Genomic DNA, 14,762 nt, shown 5'->3' with positions numbered 1-14,762 from the left:
AAACAAGGACATATGACTCCACCACAGGAACATAATAACTCTTTGGTAATAGACCCCAATGAAAAGGAAATCAATTAATTGCCAGAAAATAAATTAAAAGTAATGATCTTAAGGAAATGCAATGAGATACAAGAAAATACAGATAGATGATTCAACAAAATCAGAAAAACAGTTCATGATATGAATTAGAAATTCAACAGAGATAAAAATCATAACAAAAAACCAAACAGAAATCTTGCAGCTGAATAATTCAATGAACAAAGTTTAAAAAATACAATAGAGGGCCAGGCGTGGGGGCTCACGCCTGTAATCCCAACACTTTGGGAGGTGAGGTGGGTGGATCGCCTAAGGTTGGGAGCTCAAGGCCAGCCGAAGCAACATGGAGAAACCCCGTCCCTATTAAAAAATACAAAATTAGCCAGGTGTGGTGGTGCATGCCTGTAATCCCAGCTACTTGGGAGGCTGAGGCAGGAGAATTGCTTTAACCCACAAGTCAGAGGTTGCGGTGAGCCGAGATAGTGCCATTGCATTCCAGCCTAGGCAACATGAGCGAAACTCCGTCTCAAAAAAAAAAAAGGAAAAAATACAATAGAGAACTACAACAGCAGACTTGATCAAGCAGAAGAATGACTCTACATTTGAAGATAAGTCATTCGAAATTAGTCAGAGGGAAAAAAATAAGAATGGAAAACAGTCAAGAAGGTCTACAACACTTAGGGGATCTCACTAAGTAAACAAATATTCATATTATTGGATTTCCAAAGAGAGAAGGGGAAAGGCATAAAAAACTTATTTAATGAAATAATAGCTGAAAACTTCCCAAGTCTGGGGAGAGAGATGGACAGCCAGATCCAGGAAGCTCAAAAGTCCCCAAACAGATTCAATCCAAAAAAGTCCTCTCCAGCCAGATGCGGTGGTGGCTCACGCCTGTAATTCCAGCACTTTGGGAGGCCAAGGCGGGCAGATCATTTGAAGTCAGGAGTTTGAGACCAGCCTGACCAACACGGTGAAATCCTATCTCTACTAAAAATACAAAAAAATTAGCCGAGCGTGGTGGTGCATGCCTGTAATCCCAGCTACTCAGGAAGCTGAGGCAGGAGAAAAGCTTGAACCCAAGCGGCGCAGGTTGCAGTGAGCTGAGATCACACTACTACACTCCAGCCTGGGTGACAGAGCGAGACTGTCTCAAAAAAAAAAAAAAAAAAAAAAAAAAAAAAAAAAGGCCTCTCCAAGGTACATTACAGTCAAATTGTCAAAAGTCAAAGACAGAATTCTAAAAACAGCCAGAGAAGGCCGGGTGCAGTGGCTCACGCCTGTAATCCCAGCACTTTGGGAGGCCGAGGCAGGCAGATCACGAGGTCAGGAGATCGAGACCATCCTGGCTAACATGGTGAAACCCCGTCTCTACTAAAAATACAAAAAAATTAGCCAGGCATGGTAGCAGGCACCTTAGTCCTAGCTACTCAGGAGGCTGAGGTAGGAGAATGGTGTGAACCCAGGAGGCGGAGCTTGCAGTGAGCCGAGATTGCACCACTGTACTCCAGCCTGGGTGACAGAGTGAGACTCCGTCTCAAAAAAAAAAAAAAAAACAGCAAGAGAAAAGTGTTAAGTCACATTTAAGGGAATCTCTATTAAACTAACAGATTTCTCTGCAGAAACTTTACAAGCCAGTAGAGAATGGGATGATATATTCAAAGCGCTGCAAGAAAAAGATTCTCAGTCAAGAATACTATACCCAGCAAAGTTGTGCTTCAGAAATGAAGGATAAACTAAGTCTTTCCCAGACATGAAAAAAAATGAGGAAGTCATCACACCCTTACAAGACATGCTCAAGGGAGTCCTACATCTGGAAGTAAAAAGATGATAATTACTATCATGAAAATACACAAAAGTATGAAATCCACTGGTAGAACAGACACACAAAGGAGAAAAAGAAAAGAATCAAACCTTATCTCTACAGAAAACCACCAAACCATAATGATAAATGAGAGGAAGAAACAAAGGACATACAAAATAATCAGAAAACAATTAACAAAACAACAGAAGTAAGTCCACACTATCAATAACAACCTTGAATGTAAATGGATTAAATTCCCTCACTTAAAAGGGGTAGACTGGCTGAATGGATTAAAAAAAAAAAATACTTGACCTAACTATATGCTGCCTACAAGAAACTCATTTCACTAGCAAAGACACATACAGACTGAAAGTGAAGGGATGGAGAAACATATTTCACACAAATAGAAACCAAAAGCAATCAAGAGTAGCTATAATTATATCAGATAAAACAGACTTTATGTCAAAAACTAAAAAGAGGCTGAGCACGGTGGCTCACGCCTGTAATCCCAGCACTTTGGGAGGCCGAAGCAGGCAGATCACAAGGTCAGGCATTTGAGACCAGCCTGGCCAACATGGTGAAACCCTGTCTTTACTAAAAATACAAAAATTAGCTGGGCGTGGCAGCAGACGCCTGTAGTCCCAGCTACTTGGGAGGCTGAGGCAGGAGATCGCTTGAACCCAGGAGGTGGAGGTTGCAGTGAGCGGAGATCATGCCACTGCACTCCAGCCTGGGCGACAGAGTGAGACTTTGTCTCACACACACAAAAAAAACCTAAAAAGAGACAAAGAAAGTAATTACGTAATAACAACAAGAGGATATAACAATTGCAAATATATATGCATTCAACACAGAACAGCTATATAAAGCAAGTATTATTAGATCTAAAGGGAGAGATACACACCAATACAATAACAGTTGGGGACTTCAATACCCCACTCTCAGCACTGGACAGATCATCTAGACAGAAAATCAACACAGAAATACCGGATTTATACTACATTTTACATTTAGATTGCATTTTAGACCAAATGGACCTAACAGACATTTACAGAACATTCCATTCAACAGGTGTAGAATACACATTCTTTTCATCAACACCCAGAACATTCTCTAGGACAGACCACATATTAGGCCACGAAATAAGTATAATGAGAAATTTAAGAAAACTGAAATCACAGCAAGTATCTTTTCAGACCACAAAGGAACACTGTGCTCTGAAAATTAGAAATAAATAACAAGAAACTTTTAAAATCATACAAATAAATGGAAATTAAACAATATGCTCCTGAGTGACCAATGGGTCAACAAAGAAATTAAGAAGGAAATTTAAAAATTTCTTCACACAAATGAACATAAAAACACAGCATACCAAAACCTATGGGATACACCAAAAGCAGTATTAAGAAAGAAGCTTATAGCAATAAACGTCACATCAAAAAAGTAGGAAGATTTCAAATCAACTTAATGATGCAGCTCAAAGAATTGTGAAAGCAAGAACAAACCAAACCCAAAATTAGAAGAAATAATCAAGATCAGAGCAGAAATAAAACTGAGACTTAAAAAAATAGGCCGGGCGTGGTGGCTCATGCCTATAATCCCAGCATTTTGGGAGGCTGAGATGGGTGGATCACCTTAGGCCAGGAGTTTGAGACCAGCCTGGCCAACATGGCAAAACCCCATCTCTACTAAAAATACAAAAAAAAATTTAGCCGGTTGTGGTGGTGGGCACCTGTAATCTCAGCTACTTGGGAGGCTGAGGCAGAAGAATCACTTGAACCTGGGAGGTGGAGACTGCAGTGAGCCAAGATTGCACCACTGAACTCCAGCCTGGGCAACAAGAGCAAAACTCCATCTCAAAATAAATAAATTAATAATCAACAAAATGAAAAGTTCATCTTTGTAAAGATAAACAAAATCCACAAACCATTAGAGCTAGACTAACCAAAAAAAAAAGAGAGAGTGAAAAGACCTCCGCCAAGAAAACACCAAAAACAAAAAAGTAAACATTACAATTGACATCACAGAAAAACAAAAAATCACTGGAGACTATAACTATATGCCAACAAATTAGAAACGGATAAATTTAGACAGACAACCTACCAAGATTTAACCAAGAAACAGAAACCTGAACAGTCCAATTTCAAGTAATGAGATTGAATCTGTAATAAAAAGCTTCCCATCACAGGGCACGGTGGTTCACGCCTATAATCCCAGCACTTTGGGAGGCTGAGGCGGGCAGATCACTTGAGGCCTGGAGTTCAAGACTAGCCTGGCCAACGTGGTGAAACTCTGTCTCTACTAAAAATACAAAAATTAGCCAGGCATGGTGGTGAATACCTGTAATCCCAGCTACTCAAGAGGCTGAGGTATGAGAATTGCTTGAACCTGGGAGGCAGAGGTTGCAGTGAGCCAACATCACACCATTGCACTCCAGCCCGAGCAACAGAGCGAGACTCTGTCTCAAAGAAAAAAAGCTGGGCGCAGTGGCTCACGCCTGTAATCCCAGCACTTTGGGGGGGGCGGTGGATCACTTGAGGTCAGGAGTTCGAGACCACCCTGGCCAACACGGTGAAACCCTGTCTCTACTGAAAATACAAAAATTAGCCAGGAGTGGTCGTGAGCGCCTGTAATCCCAGCTACTTGGGAGACTGAGGCAGGAGAACTGCTTGAACCCGGGAGGTGGGGGTAGCAGTGAGCCGAGATCGCACAACTGCACTCCAGCCTGGGCAACAGAGCAAGACTCCATCTTAAAAAAAAAAAAAAAAAGAAAGAAAAAAGAAAAGAAAGCCTCAGGACCCAATAGCTTCAATGCAGAATTCTAAAAACATTTAAAGAAGAACGAATACCAAATACAAAAGTATTTGATAAAAGTCAACATTCCTTCATGCTAAAAGCTCTCAACAAGTTAGGTACAGAGCGAACATACCTCAAAACAATAAAAGTCATATATGACAAACCCACAACCAACATCATACTGAATGGGGAAAGATGAAAGTTTTTCCTCTACAATCTGTAGCAAGACAAGGATGTCTACTTCCACCACTTTTATTCAACTGGAAATGCTAATCAAAGCAATTGGCCAGAGAAAGAAATAAAGGGCATCCAACTTGGACAGAAGGAAGTCAAACTGTCCCTAAAATTAGGCTGGGTGTTGTGCTTCACACCTGTTAATCCTAGCACTTTGGGTGGCCAAGGTAGGTGGACTGCTTGAGCCCAGGAGTTCTAGACCAGCCTGGGCAACATGGCAACACCTTGTCTCTACAAAGAATACAAAAATCAGCTGGGCATGGTGGTGCATGCCTACAGTCCCAGCTACTCGGGAGACTGAGATGGAAGGACTGCTTGAGCCCGGGAGGTGGAGGTTGCAGTGAGCTGATACTGCACCACTGCACTACTCCAGCCTGGTTCCATCTTAAAAAAAAAAAAAAAAAAAAAAGAAAGAAAGCCCTGAAATCTCCACTAGAAAACTCAGAACTAATAAGTGAATTCAATAAACTTGCAGGATACAAAATCAACATAAAAATCAGTAGTGTGTCTATATACCAACAATAAAATAGCAGAAAAAGAAATCAAGAAGGCAATCTCATTTACGATAGCCACAAATTAATGCCCTAAGAATAAATTCTTAGGAGAAATTTATCTTTTATGAAGGAGGTAAAAGATCTCCATGAGGAAAAATAAAAAACACTGATGTAAGAAAGAGTATAGGGAAAAAAATGGAAAGATATACCATGTTCATGGATTGGACGAATATTGTGAAAATGACCATACTACCAAAAGTGATCTACAGATTCAATGCAATCCGTACCAAAATACCAATGGCATTCTTCACAGAAATAGAAAAAACAATCCTAAAATTCATATGGAACCACAAAAGACCCGATAGCCAAAACAATCCTGGACAAAAAGGAATCACACTACTAGACTTCAAAATATAAGACAAAGCTATAGTAACCATAACTGCATGCTACTGGCATAAAAAACAGACCCATAGACCAATGGAACAGAATAGAGAACCCAGAAAGAAATCCATATATTTATAGCCAACTGTTTTTTGACAAAGGAACCAAGAATATTCACTGGGGTTAGGGACAGTCTCTTCAATAAATGCTGCTCAGAAAACTTGATATCCATTATTCAGAAAAATAAAACTAGACCCCTAGCTCTCACCATATAGAAAAATCAACACAAAATGGATTAAAGACTTAACTGTAAGACCCAAAACTATAAAACTACTAGAAGAAAACGTAGCAGAAATGCTTCAGGACATTGGTCTGGGCAAAAAGTTTATGGAGACCTCAAAAGTACAGGCAACAAAAGCAAAAACAGGATTATATTAAACTAAAAAGCTTCTACACAACAAAGGACACGATGAAATGAGTGAAGAGACAGTCTGCAGAATGGGAGAAAATATTTACAAACTATTCATCTGACAAGGGATTAATAGCCAGAATATACAAGAAAGAAAAAACTCAACAGCAAAAAAACACAAATAATCTATTTAAAAATGGGCAAATGAGCTGAATAGATCTCTCTCAAAAGAAGACATACAAATGGCTAACAGGTGTTTTGGAATAATGGGCCTCTACACAGGCCTTGAAGCCAAACTGCTGTAGATGGTTCTCACTGCCGCTTCCATTTATGAGAAACTGATGGTTGCTATCTTCACAGTTATGCGGCTGAAGAGTACAAGCAAGCACTGAGATGTCTTATAGTGAAAAGTTCAGAAGATGCTCAAGGTGGAGGATTTTCTTCTAAGCGAAGAGAAGTAATTTTCCTATTACTCTGGCTCCTTCCACCACAAATGTCATCCTTATTGGTTTGAAAAGCATCTAAAAGTAAACAGGAAGTATAGCAGGCTAGCCCCATTGCCAATTTAATTTTTACGATCCATGGTTAGATTTTGTGGTGAAGGTTGAACTAATATGTAAGGAAGGCCGGGCGCGGTGGCTCATGCCCGTAATCCCAGCATTTTGGGAGGCCGAGGTGGGCAGATCACAAGGTCAGGAGATTGAGACCATCCTGGCTAACACGGTGAAACCCCGTCTCTCCTAAAAATACAAAAAATTAGCCGGGCATGGTGCTGGGCGCCTGTAGTCCCAGCTACTCGGGAGGCTGAGGAAGGAGAATGGTGTGAACCTGGGAGGTGGAGATTGCAGTGAGCCAAGATCGCGCCACTGCACTCCAGCCTGGGCGACAGAGCAAGATTCTATCTCAAAAAAAAAAAAAAAAAAAAAAGAAAGAAAGAAAGAAAAGAAAAGAAAAGAAAACATTATTGAAAACCCCTGGCCGGGAGCAGTGGCTCACGCCTGTAATCCCAGCACTTTGGTAGGCCAAGGCGAGCAGATCACGAAGTCAGGAGATCAAGACCATCCTGGCTAACATGGTGAAACCCCATCTCCACTAAAAATACAAAAAATTAGCTGGGCGTGGTGGCGGGCACCCGTAGTCCCAGCTACTTGGGAGGCTGAGGCAAGAGAAGAGTGTGAACCCGGGAGGCGGAGCTTGCCATGAGCCGAGATCGCACCACTGCACTCCAGCCTGGGTGACACAGCGAGACTCCATCTCAAAAAAAAAGAAAAGAAAAGAAAAGAAAACCCCTAATAAACTGTCAGCACAAAAGAAAAATCAATCACTCAATCAGCCAATCAGTCTGTTCAGACTCAGAGAGAGTTAAGGCCCATTAACTTGAGTAGCCTCTCAGTCCTATTCCCAATCTTCACTCTGGGAGGTCACTGACTCTATTAAAAACACACATACAGAAGGCTCTGGGGGTGGGAATGATAACCAGTTTTAAATAGTTGGTTTCATTTAACTTTTATCTTCCTTTCTCCCCATAGGCCTTAAAGATAAGGACCTATGCGTATAAGCTCTTGTAGAGAACATCCATTCTCATCTCTGTTTAATAAAGTAACAAGTCTATCAGTGTTTCAACACAGCCTATAGAGGCACATACACATTAAAAAGCAGAGGCTGGGCACAGTGGCTCATGCCACTTTAAGAGGCCAAGGCAGGAGGCTCACTTAACCCAGGAGCTTGAGACTGGCCTAGACAACAGAGGGAAACCCCATCTCTACAAAAAACTAAAAAATTAGCCAGGCATGGTGGTGTATGCCTGCAGTCCCAGCTACTTGGGAGGCTGAGGTGGGAGGATCACTTGAGCCTAACAGGTCAAAGCTGCAGTGAGCAGTGACTGTGCCACTACACTCCAGCCTGGGCAACAGAGTGAGACCCTGTGTAAAAAAAAAAAAAACAAAAAAACAAACAAACAAAAAAACAGATGTCTACGGCAAGGACTAAAAAGAATTCATCTCCTTCCAGCTGATCATGGGCTTACTGTGTGATCTAGGGAAGTTCTTTTTTCCTAAGGCATTGTTCCCCTCACCTATTAGAAGAGACTACTCACAGCAATATAGTGAATCACAAACTTCTTGAGTAGAAACCATGCCTTTTTCATCCCTATTTCTTTAGCACAAAATCTGGCACTTAGTAAATCACTTCATGGATGTTTATTAATGAATGAAAACTTCAAATAACTGTTAGGAATATACTAAAATAAAATGCTATTTTATTTATAAATAGAGCAGTGACCAAAATAAAACTGGATAGTCCATAGAAATACGCAGACTGGTACTAAACGAGAGCTGTAATTGTCCTGACATTGCCACAAAGGTATTACTTTGCCTGTGTTAAACCTGGGGGTTAATACTACATAGGATTCAAAGCCCTTACGTGACTGGGCACGGAGCCTAACTCATCAATGATTCAGGAGAGGGTTCTAAAAGCCCCAGATCGTGAGTCAAATGACTCTGAACAAAGCCTTAAGAAATGTTTTCCTTAAAGCCAAATATAAGAAGATTACCTCTTCCTTATTTAACCTTTACCTCTTTAGTGTCTCTTAACTTTCATTCTTTTCTAGCCTGCTTCCCTCCCCCATTAAAGAAATGGTTTTCTTTTGTTAATAAACAAAGCTTACAAAGATGGTGCTTGTGGCAGAGTTGGTCTCAATTTCACTATCAGACAAAGTGCCCCGAGAGCTTGCCAGGTGAACACTGCCCTCGCCACCTGGTCCATCACCTGCATTGCTGCTCAAGTCACTGTCAGCTCCAAGGGTCTCTCCAGAGCTATTACTCACCTGGAAAGGAAAAAAGGTAGTAAGAGACAGTCCCCAGGGATGGGCCCCAGAAATACCAAGCTGTTAGAGCTCCCTGCCACCATAAAAAAGTATTAAATTTCAAAGGTGTGTCAGATAGCCTCTGGAAGTACCTTCTTTATAAGATGAGAAGCTCTGGGTGAAATCTCATATACACACACCTATGATGGTAAACATCTCCACCATGAGAACCATGCTGACCTGAGACTCAGAGCAGCCTCCAAAGAGAAAGTAGCACCCTTTTCCAAAGGGGAAATCCACACCCCACCCACCAAGATGCCAGTGTGGTGTTCCCCTACCACGGTGCTAACTTCAGAATCCTGACTTGAGCTGCGGATCATAACAGCTGGACTCACGCCAATGACAGAGTCTTGATCAGTCCTCTGAAACAAGACACAGGAACATTAGGGGAGGTGTCCAATCTCCTCTCAGTTTCCCACAGAAATACTGTACCTTTTTCTTTCTCCCCATCCCCACCCTTCTGTTATCATCCTTAGAGAAGTCACGAGCAACTTTTGTTTCCAGAATATAAAATACGTACAACTTATGTAATAAAAAAAAGAAATAGGCCGGGCACAGTGGCTCACGCCTGTAGTCCTAGCACTTTGGGAGGCTGAGGTGGGAGGATCATTTCAGCCCAGGAGTTGGAGACCAGGCTGGGCAACATGGTGAAACCCCATCTCTACAAAAAATACACAAACTTAGCCAGGCATGGTGGTGGGCGCCTGTGGTCCCAGATACTCAGGACGCTGAGGTGGGAGCATCACTTGAGCCCAGGAGTTTGAGGCTGCAATGAGCAGAGAGCACACCACTGCTCTCCAGCTGCAGCGACAGAATGAGACCCTGTCTCAAAAAAAAAAACAAAAAAACAAAAAACAATGCGTTAAAGAAGTACATGCTCACTGTAGAAAATACATGAAAGAATAAGGAAATAAGAACAAGCTGTAAATCTACCTCCCACGTTAACCACTGTTTTTAGTATATTTCCTTTCAGTTTTTTCTCAATACATTTTAAAAATAAAATTGGAGTCACACTATAGGTAGCTTTGTTAAACAGTTTCCCATGTCACTAAATTTTTGAAAACACAATCTTTAATGGATACTAATATTGCATTACATGGATCTATTATACTTATTTAATAATTCCCTTATCATTAGTTATTTATGTTGTTTTGAGGTTGTTCATTTTTTTTTTTTTTTTTTTTGAGACGGAGTCTCACTCTGTGGCACAGGCTGGAGTGCAGTGGCGCAATCTCAGCTCGCTGCAACCTCTGCCTCCCGGGTTCCAGTGATTCTCCTGCCTCAGCCTCCTAAGTAGCTGGGATTACAGGTGCCCGCCACCACACCTGGCTAACTTTTGTATTTTTAGTAGAGACGGGGTTTCACTACGTTGGCCAGGCTGGTCTCCAACTCCAACTCCTGACCTCAAGTGACCCACCTGCCTCGGCCTCCCAAAGTCCTGTGATTACAGGCATGAACCACCACACCTGGCTATTTTATTTTTATTTATTTATTTATTTTGAGATGGAGTTTCACCTTTGTTGCCCAGGCTGGAGTGCACCAGCACAATCTCGGCTCACCACAACCTCCGCCCACGGGTTAAAGCATTTCTCCTGCCTCAGCCTCCCGAGTAGCTGGGATTACAGGCATGCGCCACCATGCCTGGCTAATTTTGTATTTTTCATAGGGGCGGGGTTTCACCATGTTGGTCAGGCTGGTCTCGAACTCCCGACCTCAGGTGACCCACCCGCCTCGGCCTCCCAAAGTGCTGGGATTACAAGCATGAGCCACTGTGCCCGGCTGTCTGACTGTTCTATTTTAACTTAAAGAAGTATTCTGAGACAGCATATTTAATACTTGCAAATTTCAACAAGGTTGTCACAAACCTGGGAACTAGACGTCAGGCTCACACCGCTGTCTGCGCTGATCTGGGACTTTTTCTCCTCTGTCTCACCAAGGTCAAAGACAGGTTTGATTACTTCAGGCCCTGAGTAGGGGAAGACTTCTGTTACTCCGTGCACAAAGGCTAGGGGCAGGCTGGTAAAGGGGGTGGGACGGCAGCACAGGCTGTTCCCAGACCTGTTCAGCCCATCCTAGTCACCTTTCCAAGGACTACCCCCCACTCAGGACCCACTGGAAAAAGAGGTCCCCAGATGCCTTAAGAACCAAGTAGGACAAATCAGACCTGGTCTCAATGGGTTCTCCAGCCATCTTCTCAACCTGAGAAAATTCTGAGCAAATCATCTTAAAACAGAGAAGCTCCACAAGGCTGGGCATGGTGGCTCACGACTGTAATCCCGGCACTTTGGGAGGCTGAGGCAGGTAGATCACCTGAAGTCAGGAGTTTGAGACCAGCCTGGCCAACATGATGAAACCCTGTCTCTACCAAAAAATACAAAAATTAGCCGGGCGTGGTGGTGCACACCTGTAATCTCAGCTACTCGGGAGGTTGAGGCACGACAATTGCTTGAGCCCTGGAGGCAGAGATTGCAGTGAGGCAAGATCGTACCACTGCACTCCAGCCTGAGCAGCAGAGCAAGACTCAAAAAAAAAAAAAAAAAAAAAGAAAAGCTCCACGAACAAATATCTAAACCACATTCCATGGCACTCAAGAGTCTGAGCTTCACTGGTACCTGAAACCATTTAATGGTCCCCAGGTCCCTTAATGCTTCCCAAACAAATGTGTCTAAAGGAGGGAGAAAAGGTTGGGCCCGATGAGATAAGAAACACCAGCTGTTTTGGTGGGCACTGCCTACCTCCATCCTACAACTTCTATGTTTGAGATGAAAACCACCCCCCTTGTCCCCCACCCACCCACAATGGTATGGCAGAAAGACAGAATGACAGAAAGCAAGAAAGCGTGCCTAGGCAAGCCACCAGAGAGTGGGGCAGCTACAGACTCAACATGGAGGGACAGCAACCATCTCTGCCAACTGTGCCCACAGGCCTTCTAACAGGTGTGGGAGATATCAGCCAATGGGGGGCACTAAAATAGGCAAACATTCTCCCCACCAACTCTGAAGCAACAGAGAACCAAGTTCTGGGGAGTTGTATTCAGTAGACACCTGGTTATAGCCTGATTGACACGAGGGGAGGGGGAAAGAAGCGGCCTACACACACCTAGGAGTCACATGCTACCTACCTGCTGCCATTCCAAACACCCTCTAAGAGCAAATTTGGGGTGGGGCTGACAAAGGGAGCCTGCCCCAACTGGGCCTGGGGAGTTGGCAGGTATGGAGGACTTGGGAACAGGAAAGGGCATTTGTTCCTTACTCTGTTTTTCCAAAGCTTTTTGCTTTTTCACTTCCTGGTGCTTGTTCCACAATTCTACCCCAGATGCAATGCAAGCAGGAGAGAAAGACAGAAAGTCAGAGGCTGGTCAGACAGACGAAATGGAAACCCACCCACCCAAGTCGATTCAGTCTCAGGCACTGGATTACCAACCAAGAGATACAAAGATATCTTCATGGGGAGAAGGGGCAGAAAACAAGAGATCTAACCCCTCCACCCAAACTCATGAACAGATTCCAAATTTCTAATTCCAATCCCAATGTGGCAGTAAAAACCCTGCAGAATGTTAGAGCTGGAAGGGCCCTTAACAAAGCTCCTTCATTTTTGCATGAGGAACTGGTCCTAAAGAGGCTGGAGCACTTGATCAAGATCATGTAACTTAGGATCCATTTAAACTCCCACCATGCCACACTCTCTCTACCAAATGAGCTGGGGAAGGGCAATTTTTCAGATTCCAGATGAGACAGATGAACACCTCAAGCAGCCAGAGTTTCAGAAGGAAGAACACCAATCTTTGCTTGATTCACTGGACTGAACAAAGGCCAATTCATGCAGGCAGTTAGCATCCCTCCTCATTGCTCCTCAAGAAACCAACTCACCCCTACCTGCCCTACCCACCAGTGATCTGGAAAAATGCCTCCAGTTGAGGTGACAGAGAATATAAAATGGTCAAGACCAGCATCTTCATAGGGAAAAGCAGACAGAATGGCAACCACAGCAATTCTTTTCCTGGAAGGAACTTCAGAGTGTACTTAGTATGATTTCCTCATTTCCCAGATGAAGAGACAAATACCCTGAGAGGTGAAGTTATTTGCCCAAAGTTGCATTCCTAGTTGGAGGCTGATATGGGACTAAAACTCCAGATCTCCAGACTAGCAGGTCAGTACATTTTCTACAACATCACATGAGGCAGGAGAAAGCCAGGAGTTGACTGCTACTAGAATAATATTCTGCTGGCTAGGGAAGTGTAGCTCCCCTAAAAAGGAATCTGGTTCCATGTCACCATTTATGGGAGCATATGGCAACTGCTAATGGCCATGGCAATGAGATGTCAGCTGGAAGCAGAGTGCCTAGGGACCTAGAACCAGAAAAAGAAAGATCCAACCTTGATGACTCAAGGTCAAGCAGGGAGTGAGCCAAACAGAGGTGATGCCTAGAAAGCTCACTAAGGCACTGCCTTTGTGGGAACGGAGAAACACCAAATGTAAACGAGATTATAATCAAGTCCAGTGAAGAAGCGTTTAAAGAACTGACTTGGAAACCTATACCTCAAATCCAGAACCCAGGGAAATGGGGTTGCCAGGCATGCCCCAGAGGAGCACATTCCAGAGGAGTGTAATGGTTGGATGGGAGGACACTGGCTTCAGAGACACAAATGTCATAATTTTATAGCCCAAAGATGCATCTATAAACTTCCTGAGCACTTCCAGGAATTCTCTCCACTATGTGAAGAAATGCAGACGTAAATAAAAGGAGGGGCCAGGAGTACAGCTCACACCCCCTGCAGTAAGCCTCATTGGGCCCTCTAAACAAAACTTACCATTCTTCATCTAAGATACGGGGTGGGGGGTGGCTGTGGATGAAGCATAAAGACTAGAGAAGTACAAAGAAACACCACCAGAAATGGACACAGGCCCCCTTCCCTCTCTAAGAAGCAAAGCATGGGGCAGAGAAAGGCAGGATTCTGGATGAATTGAGGAGAAAGGGATATTTAAGAAGCCAGGACCCCTCCACCACACCAAACACACTGATACGTACCAATAGATGCTATAAAATTTTCTTCCTTTAAACTTCTGGTGTCCAGTTCCTTAGGACCCTTTCCTGTGGCACTTGGTGCCCGAGGTCCCAGCTGGGGAACTCTCAGCTGTGCCATAGCCTTTGGGTCCCCCCGCCCAGCTAGGCCAGGATCCTTGCCAACTGGGGTATTTACACTTTCTGTTGGACTTCTCTTCCGCTTGTCTGGTTCTGAGGGAAAAATATCAAGAGGTCAAGAGAAGTAGTGAGTAGGAATCAAGGCGCAGATATGAGGTGGGAGGAGCCAGGATACAGGAGGGTGTGGAATGGAAGAAGTTCAAGGAAAGATGAGCTGATGTCTTATTTTTCGTAACAAAGAATACCCGCTGCGTATAAACATGCATTAGAAAATAAAATCCCAAAGCCTAATGGGAAGCAGCGTGGCACTGGGAAACGTGTCCTGGGGACACATATATTTTCTCTTCAGGAGACAAGTGGGAGAGTTAGGGATGGCATGGTGCCCAGCAAGTACGATCCCTACCTTTACTATAGTAGTGGGTCTGGGCAATCTCCAAAAGCCCAAAGATGCTGGCCATGCCACCCAGACCCGCGTGGGCATAGGACTGCTCCAAGCTGAGGACTGTACACTTGAGGAGGTCTAACATTCCCTTGTACACCTTCCGACTGATCTCCTGCAACAATAACCCAGGGGCTAGCGTTGGCAAATTGCCTGTGGTGTTCACA

The 14,762-nt window shown here is 43.6% G+C and overlaps 1 protein-coding gene across 50 annotated transcripts in view; it reads right to left on the bottom strand.

The window, feature by feature from the left end:
- Positions 1-14,762, bottom strand: part of MADD (MAP kinase activating death domain) — a 60,159-nt gene that overhangs the window by 25,325 nt on the left and 20,072 nt on the right. For 12 of the 50 annotated variants that reach the window (XM_055093663.2, XM_034932520.3, XM_034932519.3 and 9 more), the window contains 5 exons: positions 14,560-14,710; positions 14,043-14,249; positions 10,880-10,980; positions 9,305-9,376; positions 8,817-8,975 (listed from right to left, as the gene is read on the bottom strand). In XM_055093663.2, coding sequence (XP_054949638.1) covers positions 8,817-8,975; positions 9,305-9,376; positions 10,880-10,980; positions 14,043-14,249; positions 14,560-14,710 — 690 coding nt within the window. Of the gene's footprint in view, positions 1-8,816; positions 8,976-9,292; positions 9,377-10,879; positions 10,981-12,266; positions 12,321-14,042; positions 14,250-14,559; positions 14,711-14,762 lie in introns of all 50 variants that reach the window. The other 38 variants (XM_055093659.2, XM_034932516.3, XM_063608448.1 and 35 more) reach the window with 5 other exon arrangements.

The sequence above is a fragment of the Pan paniscus genome, chromosome 9 (genome assembly GCF_029289425.2).
Source record: "Pan paniscus chromosome 9, NHGRI_mPanPan1-v2.0_pri, whole genome shotgun sequence".
NCBI classification, from domain to species: Eukaryota; Metazoa; Chordata; class Mammalia; order Primates; family Hominidae; genus Pan; species Pan paniscus.
The sequence above is the reverse complement of the archived record's forward strand: the minus strand, read 5'-3'. Positions and strand labels throughout refer to the sequence as shown.